This window comes from Monopterus albus, unplaced genomic scaffold (genome assembly GCF_001952655.1).
Source record: "Monopterus albus unplaced genomic scaffold, M_albus_1.0 scaffold551.1, whole genome shotgun sequence".
Lineage (NCBI taxonomy): Eukaryota > Metazoa > Chordata > Actinopteri > Synbranchiformes > Synbranchidae > Monopterus > Monopterus albus.
The window spans coordinates 1-15,879 of record NW_018128431.1 but is presented as its reverse complement, the minus strand read 5'-3'; the positions used below and the strand labels follow the sequence as shown (position 1 = coordinate 15,879).

General features: G+C 46.4%; 1 protein-coding gene across 3 annotated transcripts; it reads left to right on the top strand.

Annotated features, from left to right (window-relative positions):
* The first annotated feature begins 36 nt into the window (after positions 1–36).
* LOC109953132 (fibroblast growth factor receptor 1-A-like) lies at positions 37–15,771 on the top strand. Of its 3 annotated transcripts, XM_020588534.1 has the most exons (6): positions 8,980–9,239; positions 11,314–11,446; positions 12,852–12,968; positions 15,121–15,222; positions 15,332–15,504; positions 15,592–15,771. In XM_020588534.1, exons 3-6 carry the CDS (start codon positions 12,869–12,871, stop codon positions 15,754–15,756), a joined length of 540 nt encoding a protein of 179 aa, XP_020444190.1. In that variant the 5' UTR covers positions 8,980–9,239; positions 11,314–11,446; positions 12,852–12,868; the 3' UTR covers positions 15,757–15,771. The 3 variants fall into 3 exon arrangements, with proteins under 3 accessions (XP_020444191.1, XP_020444190.1, XP_020444189.1); XM_020588535.1 differs by lacking the exons at positions 8,980–9,239; positions 11,314–11,446 and adding an exon at positions 37–55; XM_020588533.1 differs by lacking the exon at positions 11,314–11,446 and having other exon boundaries at positions 8,981–9,239.
* Positions 15,772–15,879: the final 108 nt, after the last annotated feature.

Here is a 15,879-nt window from a genome sequence, read left to right as displayed (position 1 = left end):
CTGAACCGCCCCCCCCCATCCATGGACCAGGAAACACGGTAACTCAAAAGAAAAGGTAAACATTAACAATACAAAATAATTAAACGTGCTTGCTCATCGATCAATTGTGTATGTCTAATATAAATTACCCACCCAAGTCCATGGCTGGTGGTGGTTTAGGTCCTCACATGGTGAAGGCCAGGACTGAAGCCTTCACAGTCCTCATGCTCTTATTCATTCTGAGGTAATAGTAGTGAAGGGTGGACATAAGTGAGGTGGCTCTTTCTTGGTATCTGCGGGAGAAGTGGCACTTGGGAAATTTAGTTTGGTACGTAGTGGGACATGGTTTGAAAAGTTTGAGAACCTCACATTTACAACATGGAGTTCTGTGGCACAGAGAAAGAACAGATCAGGATTGCTGCTTGTCTTTAGGAGACATTCATTGTCTGCACATGGGATTAAAAATAAAAATAGAGAATGTGACCAGACTTATCTTTCATGTCACAGCAGGTTCCCAAAGGGGCTTCAGGCCAAACCTCCAGATCCGGGCTCTAACGAGTCCTGACCCCAGCCCTCCAGCTCCAGTTATTTTCTGTCTTGTTTGCCTTGCAGATGGTGATTTGGCCTCAATCACAGTTTACATCTGTGGCTTATTCATGTGTACATGCATTCTGTCTTAGGTCTAAACACAGGGACATGTAAACGGGAAATCCGAACTGGGAATCAACAGTCGATCTGAGCGCTCTATTGTGAGAACATGGTGAAGTTGTGTTCCCCTGCTGCGCTATGTCTGCAGCCTTCATTCAGCCGCACCAGCGCAGTGTGTTGACATGAGGAAATGAGGCTGTGGGTGGAGGGGCTTGATTGGTGGTTTGTGGTTCAGAGACAACGCCAGTGGGCACCTGGTCCAATCACAGTGTGATACACATCTGTAAACCACAGGCGTAGTTTCTTAAAGCTACAGTAAAGGCCTCCGCTTGGAGGCAGCAGAACAAGCTGACATACAGTAACATCACCTTATACAGTTATTAGGTGACATGTTGTAAACTCATGCACAGGAGACGAGTTTTCTTCCAAATTTAGTGTAAGTTTTAACCAAATTTTCAGAAAACAGTCAGAGGAAAATGTGCATGAATGTTTGTTTTCATGCACCTCCTCCTGCTGTGTGAGTCCAGGCTGACTTGGTGATGGAGAGAAACAGCTGGTGGAGCTGATTCTGCACTCAGCGCCATTAAACCACTGTAGAAGAAGATGAGGTGATTCAGAGAGCTGCAGTCATAGCTCAGATGATGGAAAACCATGTGGACATGTAAATCTGCTGTTTCTGTGCTAATGTGAGGAGGGTCAGAGCCTCCTCACTGCTCCACACACGTCCAATGCCACAGGAAGTGATGTTTAAGTCGCATGCTTCAATATTAGTGTCATTTCCATTGTCGTCTGTGTCACAGCTGCACTCGCCCACTAAACAACATCACAACTGTGCAGATGTCTTCATGTGTTTCTAATTATGATTAGTCACAATGGAAAAATAAGGCCGAACCTAGAACCAAAGCCTTATACGAAGGTCAGCTTGTGACAAGCTTCAGGTTTTGTGCCATGAAGTTCCTGTAGTGGAAAATCGCTCTATGTTCACCAGCTAGTTTCTGGCCATGTCTGTCTGCTGTCAGCTGCTGACAGGCCGCATCACCAGCTAGTTTCTGGCCATGTCTGTGTGCTGTCAGCTGCTGACAGGCCGCTGACAGGCCACGGACAGTGGACTGCTGTACCTGGGTTGATGATAGTGGAGTCTGCAGGTTTGAAAACCAACCCAAACAACGAGCTAACGGACACCAAAACACTCCACTGAGCCGAGGGCCTGCAGAGTTGGTGATGAGTCATTTAATCTATTCTGAACAGGAGCTTTGAAGCCTATGAACTCTCACAGGTTCAAGCTTTTATTGTTATTGTAGCACACAGGTCATCTGAAATGTCCATTGGTGCTATATTGAGCAGCTTGGACCCACATCATGTTTTTGACTTAATCAATATAAGCTGAGTCGTGTCCTGGCTAGAATTAAACATCCTGACCCTGCTGATTTTTTCTCTGTGTTTTGCTCACTGTGTGCTATAGGAAATTGGTGGGTGTATTTTCAGTGCTGATGTGGATTCTTTCTGTCCAAAACAGACAGAAAAACTGAGTTGCTTCACTTCATGGCAGGGCAGGCTGCACTGGGCCCTTGGCTCATAAGAAGGAATAAAATGCATGACTGTGGTCTGGAATGTTGAAGTGGCTGATCTGTGCACACCTCGGGGCTGAATGTGTTTATTCCAGTTTGGTCAGAAACACTGGTGGGGTTCAGATGGCGTGGTGTATGCAGAGGGATGTTTGTTCTGCTTGGATAGAGGGTCGCTCTGTAGGAAGTTTCAAACCAGCTAAATTCACAACAAACCTTAGCCTGTCCATGGGGACACAGTCGGACGGCCGAGGCGACTGAGTGTGATAGGACTGTGAGGACCGTGGGACCAGGTGGGCCAGTTAAAATAATCTCATGTCTTGACAATTTTTTAAGCATCTCTGATATGTGCAACTCACATCAGTGGCAGAATAAAGAGCTTTACCTGAAGTTAGCCTATAGTTTTACACAGTTCTCTTAGCCATCCCCAAACTCTGAGTTTTCCTTCTTTTTGGACCCATTTATTCAACTTTTTCCCAGTTAAAGGGTATTTTGGGAATTTTTTTCCTTTTTCTCCAAATCAAGGATGTAAGGGTGGTGCCAGGAATAAGCTGGGCAGATTGTCAAGCACCCTGAGACAAATACTGGGCTATTTAAACATAAATGACTTCTGACAAGTTTCCAAACTCAGAGTCTCGGCTGTTACATGAAGGTAGATGTGTGTGTGTGTGTGTGTTGTCACGTATCAGTTGTAATTTATGTTGTGTTTTATGAAGTGGCATCAGGTACTGACAGAACAAACATGGTCCCATTATTGATCCTTGTGGAACACCAAATTTAACCTTTAAGAGAACATCGCATCATGATTCAACACAAGACATTGTGTCCTTTCACACAGATAGGAGTGGACTCAGGTCATGTCCTTGAGACCAAGGCTGAATTACTAACTAGGTGAAGTGTACAACTGCTCCAGGGCCCCAGGTGTGTACTCTGGCTGATGTTAACAATAGGGGCCCAACAGTAATCTTTGCCCTTGGGCCTGTAACAGTTTAGTTTAGTTTTGACAGCTGTTTTTGTAAAGCCTGATGTAATGTCACACAGTTCTGGTCCAGCATAGGAAGGAGGAAATAACTGACAAATTATGAGTGCTGGGCCTTCATGTCTCCCACTCGCTAGGCTAAAACAAGCTACCACAGCTCCTTCAACCTAATGTCAGCTGTTTAAATCTCACCCAGTCCATCCACATCTGTCTCAGTGTTGTAATGACAGCAGCCCACTCAGATACGAGCTCATTAGTCACCATCACATCTGTTCCACTGACATCACTGGAACATCTGTCCACACATGTAGAAGCGATCATGTCTACTACTGGCTGCTTTATTAATGTGACCAGTTGGTGACTGTCAAAGGAAAAGAAGCTCGGTCACAGGAGACCGATGCCTTTGCTGGACCGAATGTCACACCTGCAGACTCATGACAGTCCAGAAACACTTTCTGCTCTGCTGTGAACAAACAGTGGTGACACTTGACCAGAGATATTAAATGATAATAACAGATGGAGCTTGATTTTGGACCTCTGCTTTGTGTGTGGGAGCTTTTACAGCTATATTCTGCATGTGGGCGTGTGTGTGTGTGTGAGTGAGTGAGGGATGTGGCTTTCTGAGCTCAGTGAGGGAACATTTTCTTAAGGCCAAATAAAGCTGCCCATGTAAACTCCACATTCCAGAGTCTCAGACTCGCTGTCTTTCTTTTATGGAGGGAGGAGGTTGCGTGTGTGTGTGTTTCCTGACACGCAGACTTTTGAAGATCTGCACAAGTCTGACTTTCTGTGTACTGCAGCAAAATACTAAATACTAAGCCCAATCTTTTCCTCTCCATCTGCACTAAACTGCACATGTTAAATATCTGGAGCAGTTACTTTGTGGCTGTAAAACTACTGTTGAGAAGCATCAGCCCCATCAAAATAAAAGCATGCCGCCCATCTCACCTCCTTTACCTGCCCTCCCTTTATCAGCAGGTCTGCATTGACCTCTAGTGCTTTTTAGTGTGTGATGGGTACACAGTCCCACCAGTGGTCCTGATGATCTGTAGGTGGCAATAAAAACACACAATGTGCTTCAAAATGTATTTATACTACGTTTTATGTGGAAGAAAATGCAGTAACACAGTTGATACACTGCATTTTAGTGAGAATCACTGAAACTTTACAAGAACCCCCCACAGGCTGCTTCAACATCATTTCCTGTTTTTCTCCAAGAAAAACCCAGTTCATTGTAAACAGATACGATCCTGTAGACTCTGATTGTCAGTGTGGCATCCAGGATGGGAATGTTTAGATGGAGTCTTTGTATCTCTGTCCCACCCAGCCACACCAAAACCAGCTCCACAACAACCCCCCTGTGGCTGCAGCGTCCATGACCTCAGGGAGGATGCTCTCAGCCAAACCCCTAGAAAGAACCACAAACGTGTGCATGCATACACATTGACAGCAGCATTAGACAACCACACAGGGCAGCATCACACTGTAAAACTCCTATAAAACTCTCTCCTGAACATGAACTCTGTCATTAGCGTGGAGCTCAGTGGGGCTGATTACACACCTTCCTAGCTGAACCTTCATGATGTTCCTGTGTTGTGCTGGTCAGACGTAGCACGGCCTTTGAGGTCACTTCATCTCTAATTTGCATAAATGGTTTTGGGGTTTTCCACAGTGAAGTGGATCTGGAAAAATCCCAAAGGCTGCACCACAACAAGTCGGAGAGTGAATGAGACAGAGATGAACACAGTCAGAGTGCAGTCATCAGCTACAGCAGCCTGCTACTCAGATCCTTTGCCTAAAAACTCAGCTCTAACTTTTTCACTTCTGACTCCTGTTTTGAAAAGGGTTGTGCAAGTCTAAAGAGTTTTTTTTTTGCATGTTTGAATCTGAGCACCTGTGTTTGCTGTAGGAGTTAGAAGTCTTGAGGCTGGATTTGGTGCGTTTGTCTGGCCTGGCACCTCCTGGCTCTGGCCAGAGTCTGGGGTTTGGCTCTAACTTCAGGTCTGGGTGGGTCCAGCCTGGTCTGACTGCGTGGTTTAACAGGGTCAGTAGTTAGTGCTGGGCTGGGGTTGGGGCTGCTGTGGCTTTGGCTCGCCAGCTCTGAGACATCTGCTCTCACAGGGAATGTCCAAAATAAAGACTGAACTCTGCTCTGAGGCAAGAGCTGACAGACACACTGACAAATTCACGCAGATATAGACCAGATAAAATAAGGCAACCAGCTGTGAGGTGTTACTGAGTCTAGCTGGTCGTGTCAACTGAAGGGGTAGGCCTGCAGGACCTTTCCTCTATTAGAGTGAAATAAGATGTTTTTTATTTACATCAGAGATACATAGACATCTTCTTCTTCTTCTTATCTCCTTGGATTCCCCGTGGAACAAAGGGCCTCTACAACAGTTCTCCAACGCAGTCTATTCTGGGCTGCCCAGAATAGACTAGATACATAGACATACTTTCTTATAAATACATTAACAATACTGGGCAAAAATCAGAACTAGGGTGCACGTATAAGCTTCTTCTTTCAAATACTTTCATGCTCAGTTTATATTGTGTATGTGCTTTTATTTCATGCTCAGTTTATATTGTGTATGTGATTTTATTTAGAAAGTCACTTTTGGCATTTCCTGTTTAGGGGTTGCGACAGTGAATTGTCACACTGACGACTCGCATGTTGACATTTGGCGTGTGTTTTACGCCGGATGCCTTTCCTGACGTAACCCTGATTTGAACCCGGGCTGCAGCAGCGAGAGCGCTGCGCCTTAACCATGTGCTTTTGTTTAGTGTGCATTAATTATTTCTTTAGGAACCGTTTCTTTAACCCCATGACACCAGGCTCCACTCACTAGACACCAAATGTGGGTTCATCGTTCATTCATGAAAATAGTCCCCAACAAATGCACTGCTTCATCCTGTGTGTTTGATAAAAACTCCAGTGAGCAGCTGAGGTTTTTCTTAATGAAACTAAAGGTTTCCTGGAGGAAGCACTGGGCCTAGAGCTGAGCAGAGGAGTCACAGTGTTGAGAAATGGACTGAGCCATTGTTGGTCGTGGGCTGTTCATGGGATTTGTTAAGCAGCCCACAGGACAATATGATGAAACGTGTGTTGTACTTCACACTGCATCTACTTTCTGTTCTGTTTATTTTAAATGAAGCTCAGTTTATCTGTAGCACTGACTCACGTGTACACACACATTCACATTCTGTTTATATATACTGTGTATATACTGCAGACAGAGTCAAAAGGCCTATAGCTTCCTATAAATAAAGGCTATGTGGCAGCAGCATGTTGGGTTACTAATGGATGCTGGATGCCAAACAGGAAACAACAGTCCATGCCGCTGCTCACAGTTCATCCATCACACTGTAGGGATCCTGTTGTCCACCTGAAGCACAGCAAGGAAAACCTGGATTCTGGTCTGACACCCAGTCACTTGTATGCAAGTCGCTCGCCCAGCACATTTGGCAGAAATCCTTCTCTTCTGAGTTTGTTTCCACATTGTGCAACCCACTGCACGTGCACATCAGTGTTTCCCCTACTGGCGCTGTCCATGGTGCACATCAGTGTTTCCCCCACTGGCACTGTCCACCGTGCACATCAGTGTTTCCCCCACTGGCGCTGCCCACGTGCTCCCATTCATCACATAGACCTTACACTGGGATGATGTCACAAAAATAAAACTCGGCTTTCTAGGCTTTGGGAAAGTTTTACAAACATAAAACCTCCATGGATTAACCATTCACCATACAAAGAGTGATAATTGACCTGGTTTATAGGTCGAGGTGTCCTGTCAACTGGTTTGTCTCTTTTATCACTGTGGTTTATGCAGTGCATGAATTTTGGGCCCCTGAGGATTTTTGTTGCAGTACCGCCAGTGGCCACTGGGGACAATTGGCTAAAAGTGTCGCTGCTGAATTCAGGTTTAATAATACATTCATGACCTAAAGTCAGTAACTGAAAAGGAAAGATCACAGCGAGGAGACTGAACACCCCACGTGCATGTATCTGTGCCACATTCACCCTGTAAAAGCTCACATAGGTGTGAGTGCGGTAGCTCTTCATTAACCAGCTGTTAAACAGTCATGTTCTACAAAGTACAAAGTCCTTTGTTGCAGTTGTATTTGTCCTGTAACAGGTGCACAAAGTTAGAAGCTGTGAGATACTGTAACCACAAAGGCATAAAGACAATAAAGTCTGTTCAACAGGAGTCAAGTCCACATGCCCACACACTGATCCACCTCGCCACATTTACTAGTGATCCCGGGCATTAACACTTGTACATAATCCACTGAAAATATTTCTTTTGCTTTGAATTGCATTCTTTTCTGAGCCCAGTGCAATTTGGCCTCCTTTTTCTATCTGCACTGTTTTTATTATAAACGAAGGAATGTTTGTTTGTGGCATTGTTCCAGTATCTACAGCTGACTCCGACTCGTCACCGACAAACCTTCACCTCATTCATGAATGTCTCTGTCCTGTTTTTCTGACTGACACATATTAAATAGAACGTATGAGATGAAGTGACACCACAGCTGAAGTTACTTCCCTCAGTTGATTGTGTTTTGGTGACAGTTTGAAGCCCAAAGAGGTGCAGAGCTGCACCTGGATCAGCTACAACAGTCTGCCATTCATTAGCAACCTGCCAGTAATTCTTGCATAAATTTGCTTATGTGCACTTTTAAATGCAGTACTTTTACATGGAATGGAGTATTTTTACTCCAAAGGTTCTGAGTACTTCTTCCACTGCTGCTGTGAAGGCTGGGTAGGCCGGCCTTCTGGACAGAGCACAGAGGATCCTCTGTAAAACAGAACAACAGACCTGAGCTGTTACGTTCCTCCCTCTGTAACGTCCCAGACATGGAGCTGCTCTGGAGACAATACCTCCCTCCTCCAGTCCAGTTTTCATACGGTGCCGTTCATCCTCCTGGAGCTGGATTCATCATGTTTGTGCCAGTGTAAGAACTAGCTAAGTGAAACAAGTGCATGTTCACAGTAAAACAGCCAAGATTCAGAGCAGCCATACTGTGTCTGTTTGGGCGAAGGGATCACACAATCCTCTGTCTGTGCTCAGCCAGATCCAAACAGTCAGACGCACTGTGCACAGCCTGACACTCTCAAAAGGACATTATGCCCATGTGCCAGTGAATTCACAAAGGAATCCATGTGTGGGACGCTCACTGTGTGTGTGTCTGTGTGTGCGGGTTGTGATGTAACCCGGTCTAAACAGCTGATTGTGATCACAGCAGAGAGATGCAGACGTTCAGAAACTTTCTCCTCTTGTTCTTCACACAGAAGCTTCAGCCAGTCGTTTCTGTAGCTTCATTAACAGACGACAGTTAATTAGAACTAAAGTTCATCAATCTTTATGACGGTGGAGCTGCACTGACTTTTCCTGTAGTGCCACCAAGGTGCTGACTGGACTGAGCTTCAGCTTAATACGCTGTGAGTGTAAATCACTTGTTTAAATATCAAAGCTTCACTGCAGCAGCTGAAATGTGTTTCTCCAGTTCTGTGTGTCCATCTTTGAGCTTTCAGTAAGAAAAGTACAGAAATTAGATCACTACTATTATTATTAATTGTATTTATTTATTTTAGTTCTCATGACGTACATCCGGTCATGTGACATCCCAGTGTCTCTGCACAGCTGATTCCTAATCCCCAACCAAACCTCAGTGACCAAATGAAAACAAATCAATAGCCCAGCAGTTTGGACCAGAGGAAATCCTCTCCTTCCTGCTGCAATAAAAACACACACACGCGCACAGTGCATGGTCCCTGGAGGACGTGCGTGCAGCCGGATCGCGCCACTCAGAAAGCGGAGTGAATGAGTTAGTGGGGTGTGCAGGAGGAAACACCCACCGTGGGCGTTCCTTCTCTCCAGACGGTCCCGTCAATGAGCCGCGGGGCCGAGCTTTCACATCCTGCAGATGAGCTCAGGCAGGTGAAATGTGTGTGTGTCACTAAACTGCTCTGACACGTCTGAGCACGTCTGCTCGCGTACACAGCACTCTGTCAGAGTTTACAGACCCGGGACAGCTGCTCCGTCTCCGGATCCACTGTGGACCAACAGGTACGAGTCCGTCTCACCTCCGCGCGTTTCTCTTTGGTGCAAATAGTCGCAGTGAACTGCGCTGATTTTGTGGGTCCTTTGCACAAACAGCTTTGTTGAAGCAGTTCTTTTTCTTCCTTTTCACTTTGTTTTTTACATCTATTTGTATTTTCTGTGGAAAAGCCGTGCACCGAAAACGTTAAGGTGTTGTTGGTCCAGGCCGAGCTGGATTTAACTAGGTTATATCATGTTGGGTGGTTTGTCCATCAGAATGCATCACATGTTATGTTGATGACAGGTTTTGTATGTAAAACCACAATCTGTCACTAGCAAGAAGCCTTTTCCTTGAGTTCCAGTTACCATCCCACTGTAAAACCTCAGAAGTACTGATGTACTTTGTGTTTGTGAGCTGCTCATAGAGTGTAAGGGCTCAGGTTGTGTAACTAACTGTCACTGGGCTGTAACTGAGGGTTGCTTTCATTATCACATTGTCTGCCAGTTATTTTTGTCATAGTTTGATTAAACACTTGGTTTCTAAAATGTTAGTAAATGGTGAAAACCACCCGTGAGAAGCTGGTGAACCCCAGGTGACCTGATGTCGTTTATCGATCCAACAACCCAAATCCCAGGAATGTTCAGAAGCACTTTCCACTTCGATGGAGGATAGTTTACTTCATGTGCTTATGTACTTTTACCCAGGTAATACTTTGAATGCAGGACTCCTCCAGGTGACTTATTAAACATGCCATTACCTGGAGGTAACAGCTCATGTAGCTGGGGCCCAGAATGAGTCGTTTCCCAGCAGCAGCGCGGTTAATGAGCCTGTTCAGGGACTGTCACGGTGAGCTGGTGATGGTCTGTCTCGGCTGAGCTGCTGTTAAATCATAAACACTGATGGTGTTCATGTGGTCTGACTCACGTTCCCCTCAGCCTGTCCACAGAGGGGTGCCCCGAGGACCTGAAAGCTCATTTAACTGAGTTTTAAATCCTTCTACCTCTAAACCAGCAGCTTTGTCTTCCTGCCAGGCGCTGGCTGCTGGCTGTTTTCCACCTCGGATGGGCGGGTGGCATTGGGAGTTGGTGGGTTATTAAGATGGCTATTCAGAGCTGCCAGCCTGCTGCAGAATCTGGTGTGTAGGTGAGGGCTTCAGTGCGGGAAGGGGCCGGGGTGGTTCGAGGCTGAGGGGTCAGTGGAGTGTGTACGCAGAGGATTAAAGGGAAATCTAAGAACGTATGAAGGACTGATTTGCTCTGTTCCCCACAGAGGCACGTTGACAACAAAACAATAGTCCTGACTAAAATACCTCCGTGTTGGTAAAGTAATGAACATTGTAGGAATGCCAACTGAGGATCAGTCTGAACTTGGTACCAGTAAAGCAGTCAGCGACCCATACGAGGTCTGTGGGAGTTTAAAACAAATCTGTAACACCTGAGCGCTGAGCTCAGCTCGTTGGCGTCGCTGCCAGAGGAAATGTTCAGGCTTTATGAATCTGGAGTGTTTTTCTTACATCCCCGTTCAGAGGCTTTGCTGTGAAACCTTTAAAAAGTGACCAGTAAGCCCACTGCACCACCTGTGGAGCTTCTCCACCCACATCACCACGCCAGCCCCTCTTCTTACTCTTCACCACCTGAGCCTCTGACTCCTCACAGCTCTTCTTTCTTGTTGCTCATCATTTTAATGTAGAAACAAACTATCTTGATGGAGATCCCTGACATGTTTACTACTGGGTGCAGGGGAAAACGACACAGAACAGCTGTCTCAGACGTCCTCCTGTGGTGGTTGAGCAGCTGGACGTCGGTCTGTCTTCAAGGGATTTGCACTTGGCTTCTTTATATCTTGAGCTGTTTTGGTGAAGGTGTGTGAAAGCTGAAGGGGCTGGGAGATGTGCATGTGTGACATTTGTGTTCTGCCGTTTGACTTATCGTCTGACACAGATGTTGGTGCAGATGTGTCTGTGTATGAGCTCCAATCAGCCCCATTATTTACAGAGGAAAGTGGCTGTGCTCTGAACAATGACAGCTTTCATTTTGGTGCAGGAAGTTGTGTCTGAATCAGTCCACTGTCACGTTGTTTGCTGAATCTGCTTGTGTGTAGGAGGGACAGAGGAGATCGCTGCGTTCTCCAGAGAAAGAAGAGACAGTCGTCGTCCTGGAGGTTTCTGTGAGGCCTGACACGTGAAACTCACGACCACAGCCTGATTCATTTAAGTGTCCCCCCCCATATGACCGTGAGTATTTAACCATGTCTTTACAACCCGGCACACTCTGCCGTTGTGCTCGTCATACTCAGGAACACCAGCCTCCACCACATGCACACACTCTGCACACACGCTGGTGTGAGCGTCATGCGGCCGGAGGACAGACAGGTCAGTCGGAGCTGGACACCACAGGCTGAGGGCTCAGTGATGACAGCCAGCCGCTGTTCATCGGGTTTATGAGGCTCATAACGTGAGTGTCCTACTGTGTTTACTGTCCTTTACTGCCGCTTCAGAGCCCGACTGTGAAACTGGCTCCCATCGGGTTTGTGTGGGAGCGTGGACAGGCTTCCTGTTTACCAGCCGCTGCATTTCCATCCAGCTGACAATTCAAACTGAACTTGTGTTGCTGGCGTACATGAAGCATGTGACTCGTCCACCTCGGAGCCTGTAACCCTCCTCACATCGATACATCACCCAGGTGTGCCAACAGGGACCTCCCTCCTCCTGGTTAGTCCTGGTGTTGTAGGAGATGCAGCTAAAAGCCCTGATGCTGTTTCAGCCAATTATCAAGAAAACTAGCGAATCGGCACCGTTTCTAGCTTCTCTGATGTGAAGATTTACTGCTTTTCTACCTTTTCTATGACTGTAAACTATTCCTTAGGGCTGGTCTGATGAAACATCTGGGAGCCTCTGATGGACATTTTTCATGACTCATAAACATTTACAGTCAATTAGTTCAGAAAAGAGATTAACTACCAGCACATTTAGCCTGTGGGGTATCTGATTGGCCTCCACTTCACACCTTCACAGTGACACAGCACGTGCAGCAAATGGTTGTGTGTGTGTTTTAGGCAGTGTGCACGTCTGTCGGTATGTGTGGTTTACTGCCACAGAGTTTGTGACATGATGGACATCCACAGGTGAACTGGGGCCTCCACTTCACACCTTCACAGTGACACAGCACGTGCAGCAAATGGTTGTGTGTGTGTTTTAGGCAGTGTGCACGTCTGTCGGTATGTGTGGTTTACTGCCACAGAGTTTGTGACATGATGGATATCCACAGGTGAACTAGGGGGGGTCTGGGTGTCAAAGGCTGATGGGTCCACATCACCACGTCCCTACAGTAGAAGCTGCCCTTGTGACAAGTTGTTGCTTTGCTTTGTCACGTGTGACAGTGAACTGAGTATATTTGTGTTTGGGGACTTTGCTCAAACAAAACAAGGCGTGAAGGCGTCACCTTGGGCTCTGGGAAAGTCTGATGGGCCTTTTTCATTACTGACATTTTATAAAGAAAAGGCAGACTGGAAATTGCTGGGGACTATTTTCAGTGGCGGATGAATCCACACCTGTTCTCTAAACCCCAGACAAAAAGCAATAAGGATTCTGAGTGTGACTCTAATGCTGCTGTCTGTTTCTGTGCTGCTGTGTGTCCCAGTGAGTTCGTGTTAGGACATGATGTCTTCGTCCCGCTGCCTCCTCCTCGTCCTCCTCCTCCTGCTGCTTCACTGTCCTCTGGCTCAGTCCAGACCAGCTGCAGAGGACACACACACAGGTAACACATCCAAATGTCATCCCTGAATTTCAGCTGTGTGTTTGTGGTCTGTGCTAAACATGATATGATCAGAAACTTGTGTTGTTCCTGTTGCTTCTTGTTTCCGTCCTCTCAGGGCCAAGAGCTGAATTATTCTCCTAATCAAATAATCATTCAAAAAAACAGTCAAACATTCTCTGGTTCTCAAATGTTGCTTTTCTTTTTCTCATGCAATAATAAACTGAATCTCGTCGTGGTTCAGGCTGTTGTTTGTGCAAAACAAGGTGTGAACAACATCCTGAACTGCTGATGAGAGACTTGCCCCCTGTGGTGTTTATTAACGGTAAAGCCACAGTCGGCGTTACGGTTGGAAGCTGTAATTATTCACCGACTCACTGTTTCACCTCTAAGATCGATCATTCTTAACTATGTGAGTTATAATTAAAGCTGCGGCTCTTTAGGTTTTACTAGAAATGAGGACTTTCAGTCCGTCTGTCCAGTGCAGACTGGTGTCACAGCCACAGTTACTGGTGCCGCTGGTGTGTTAGAGCCTTTTTTGAACTGGTGTGCTTCTCTGCTCTGCTCTTTTGTTCCAGGGCTCTCCTGTCTGATCCCAGCTCTGTGGCTGTGGAGTGTAGTCTCTGTTTTATATAAGAGCTTATGAAACTTTCCAGTCAGCGAGTTTCTTTAATAGGAAAGTGACTTTTTCAAGGTCAGGCTGTTTTTGTCTTTGAAGCATCTGAGGCTGGTCGGGCTGATTTTCCTGGTGTAACCGAGGCTTGGCTCTCAGGCTGCTGGTTATGGTCTGTGCGTCCTGTGCACACACAGCCCGGGTATGCAGACTCTCTGTGGCTGATCAGCTCTGCAGAAAACATTCAGGCTCCTTCCTCTGAGTGTCTGTGTGCATATGCATGTCTAGGTCTTGTGTATGTGTGTGTGTGTGTAACGTTGGTCCCAGCATCTGGACTCCAGCTGAGAGCGAGTCCACGTGATACTGTTGTTTCTCAGCCCATAATAGTCTTGTTTTGCTCACATCAGTCTCCTTTCATAAACAAAGCCTGCTTTCAATTTCCCACCTGGCTCGGTTGTGGAATCAAACCTCTTGCCTCCTCTGCGCTCTCTGCTGTGAGACTGAGGATGAGCTCAGACAGAGGATTCTCCTGTGCAGCCAACCCTGCTGGTACAAAGCGTTCCTCACAGCCAGCCCTGTCTAACAGGCACTCGCTCTTTTTATAAACTGTGTCATGTGTTTAACAGTAGCTGCAGTTTCAGTGGCACAACATGAGGTTGTACAGAGATTCCCGGATTCGCTTGGCGCTCACTGACTTCTGGTCCAGTTAGGGACTGTAGGCAAATAACTGGTGTTGGAAAGTTGTGTGTTTGTTTTGTTTTGGGTTTTTTCTTTTACTTTTTTAGGCTGAGAGTAAATCAGGCCCTGTGGAACAGCTGTCTGGAGGAAACATCTGTAAGAGAAACATTTATCTGCAACAATTCTGATAATTGATTTGTCCACTTTTAAGCAAAAGATGTCAAACTTCTTCCAGCTGTGAAGATTTGCTGCTTTTCTCCATTTCTGTCATTAAAAGTCTTTGTTGGTCAGACACATTTAAACACCTGAATCGTGGACTCTGGGAAGCTGTACTGGGTGGACTGGTTAGCAAAGCAGTCAGGAGATTAGCTGACCATGAAACTGATGGTTGCAGCTCTACAGTAGTTTGACACAGAGTCAAGTGAATTGCTATCTCTGATGTTATTCTACTAAGATATGAACATTTTAGAACCATTTTAAATGCTTTGATTGTTTATTATTTACTAAAGTAAACATCTGTTCCAATCAAACCAACGGGTCCAAAGAAACCAGCACTGAGGGGGGTCTTGTTTGTCTGAAAGTGAAACGTGAGGTTCAGCTCCCGTCCTCTCCGCTGACGTCCTCCCGGTCCCTGAGACTGCAGGGATGTGTGTTGTGTGCTGCCTAGGCCAGGGCGCAGAGGGAGGAGGTCTGTGAAGTTTGGGAAGCGGCCGGGTATAGCGCTGTGCCCATTAAAGCCTCACTCACACTGAGCCGGGCCGCGGGGTCAGAGGTCAAAGCACAAACTGTTTCCACTGTCTGACACTCGCGCTGAGAGGCCTCCCTGCTCACGAGCACTTTCTAAACATGAAACTTCTTTTGTAGCCGATGAAGTAAAATCCTCTGAAGATGAGGAAGATGATGAGTCATCGTCAGAGGAAAACAAACTGTCCGACGAGCTGTCAACAAGCAACGAGAAGCTGCAGCGTAAGCCTCAAACCTTTGTCTTTCTCTTTCTGTTCCTTTGGTGGTTTGAGTTGAAAGCATGAATCAGTGCAAACACAAATGACAGTGATCACGGTGTTTACCTCGTTAGCGCTGGCGCCTCAGTGGGTCGTGCCAGAGAAGATGGAGAAGCAGCTCCACGCCGTTCCTGCCAGTAAGACTGTGAAGTTTCGATGCCAAGCGACTGGGAACCCTGTTCCCACCCTGCGCTGGTACAAGAACGGGAAGGAGTTCAGGAAGGACCAACGGATCGGAGGCTTCAAGGTGTGTTTAAGGCTGCTGGAAAGAGAAAACAGGAAGTGATTTAAGATGAGTTCTGTTGTATTATCTCCTCTGTCTTCATGGTTTCAGATCAGAGACCACATGTGGACTCTGATAATGGAGTCGGTGGTCCCGTCAGACGAAGGGAACTACACCTGTGTGGTGGAGAATGAATACGGGAGCCTCAGGCACACCTACCGGCTGGATGTAGTCGGTAAGAGACCTCCGGCAGCCTCCACACCCTGTTCACCCTGAAACACCTGAGCTTGTGTTCTGAGATGTGCACACACTTCTGTAAAGGTTTTTCCAAAGGTTTCTGGGTAAAAACATTGGTTTATTGAGACTTATTTATTAATGTAACTAACTCCGGCCCCGCTC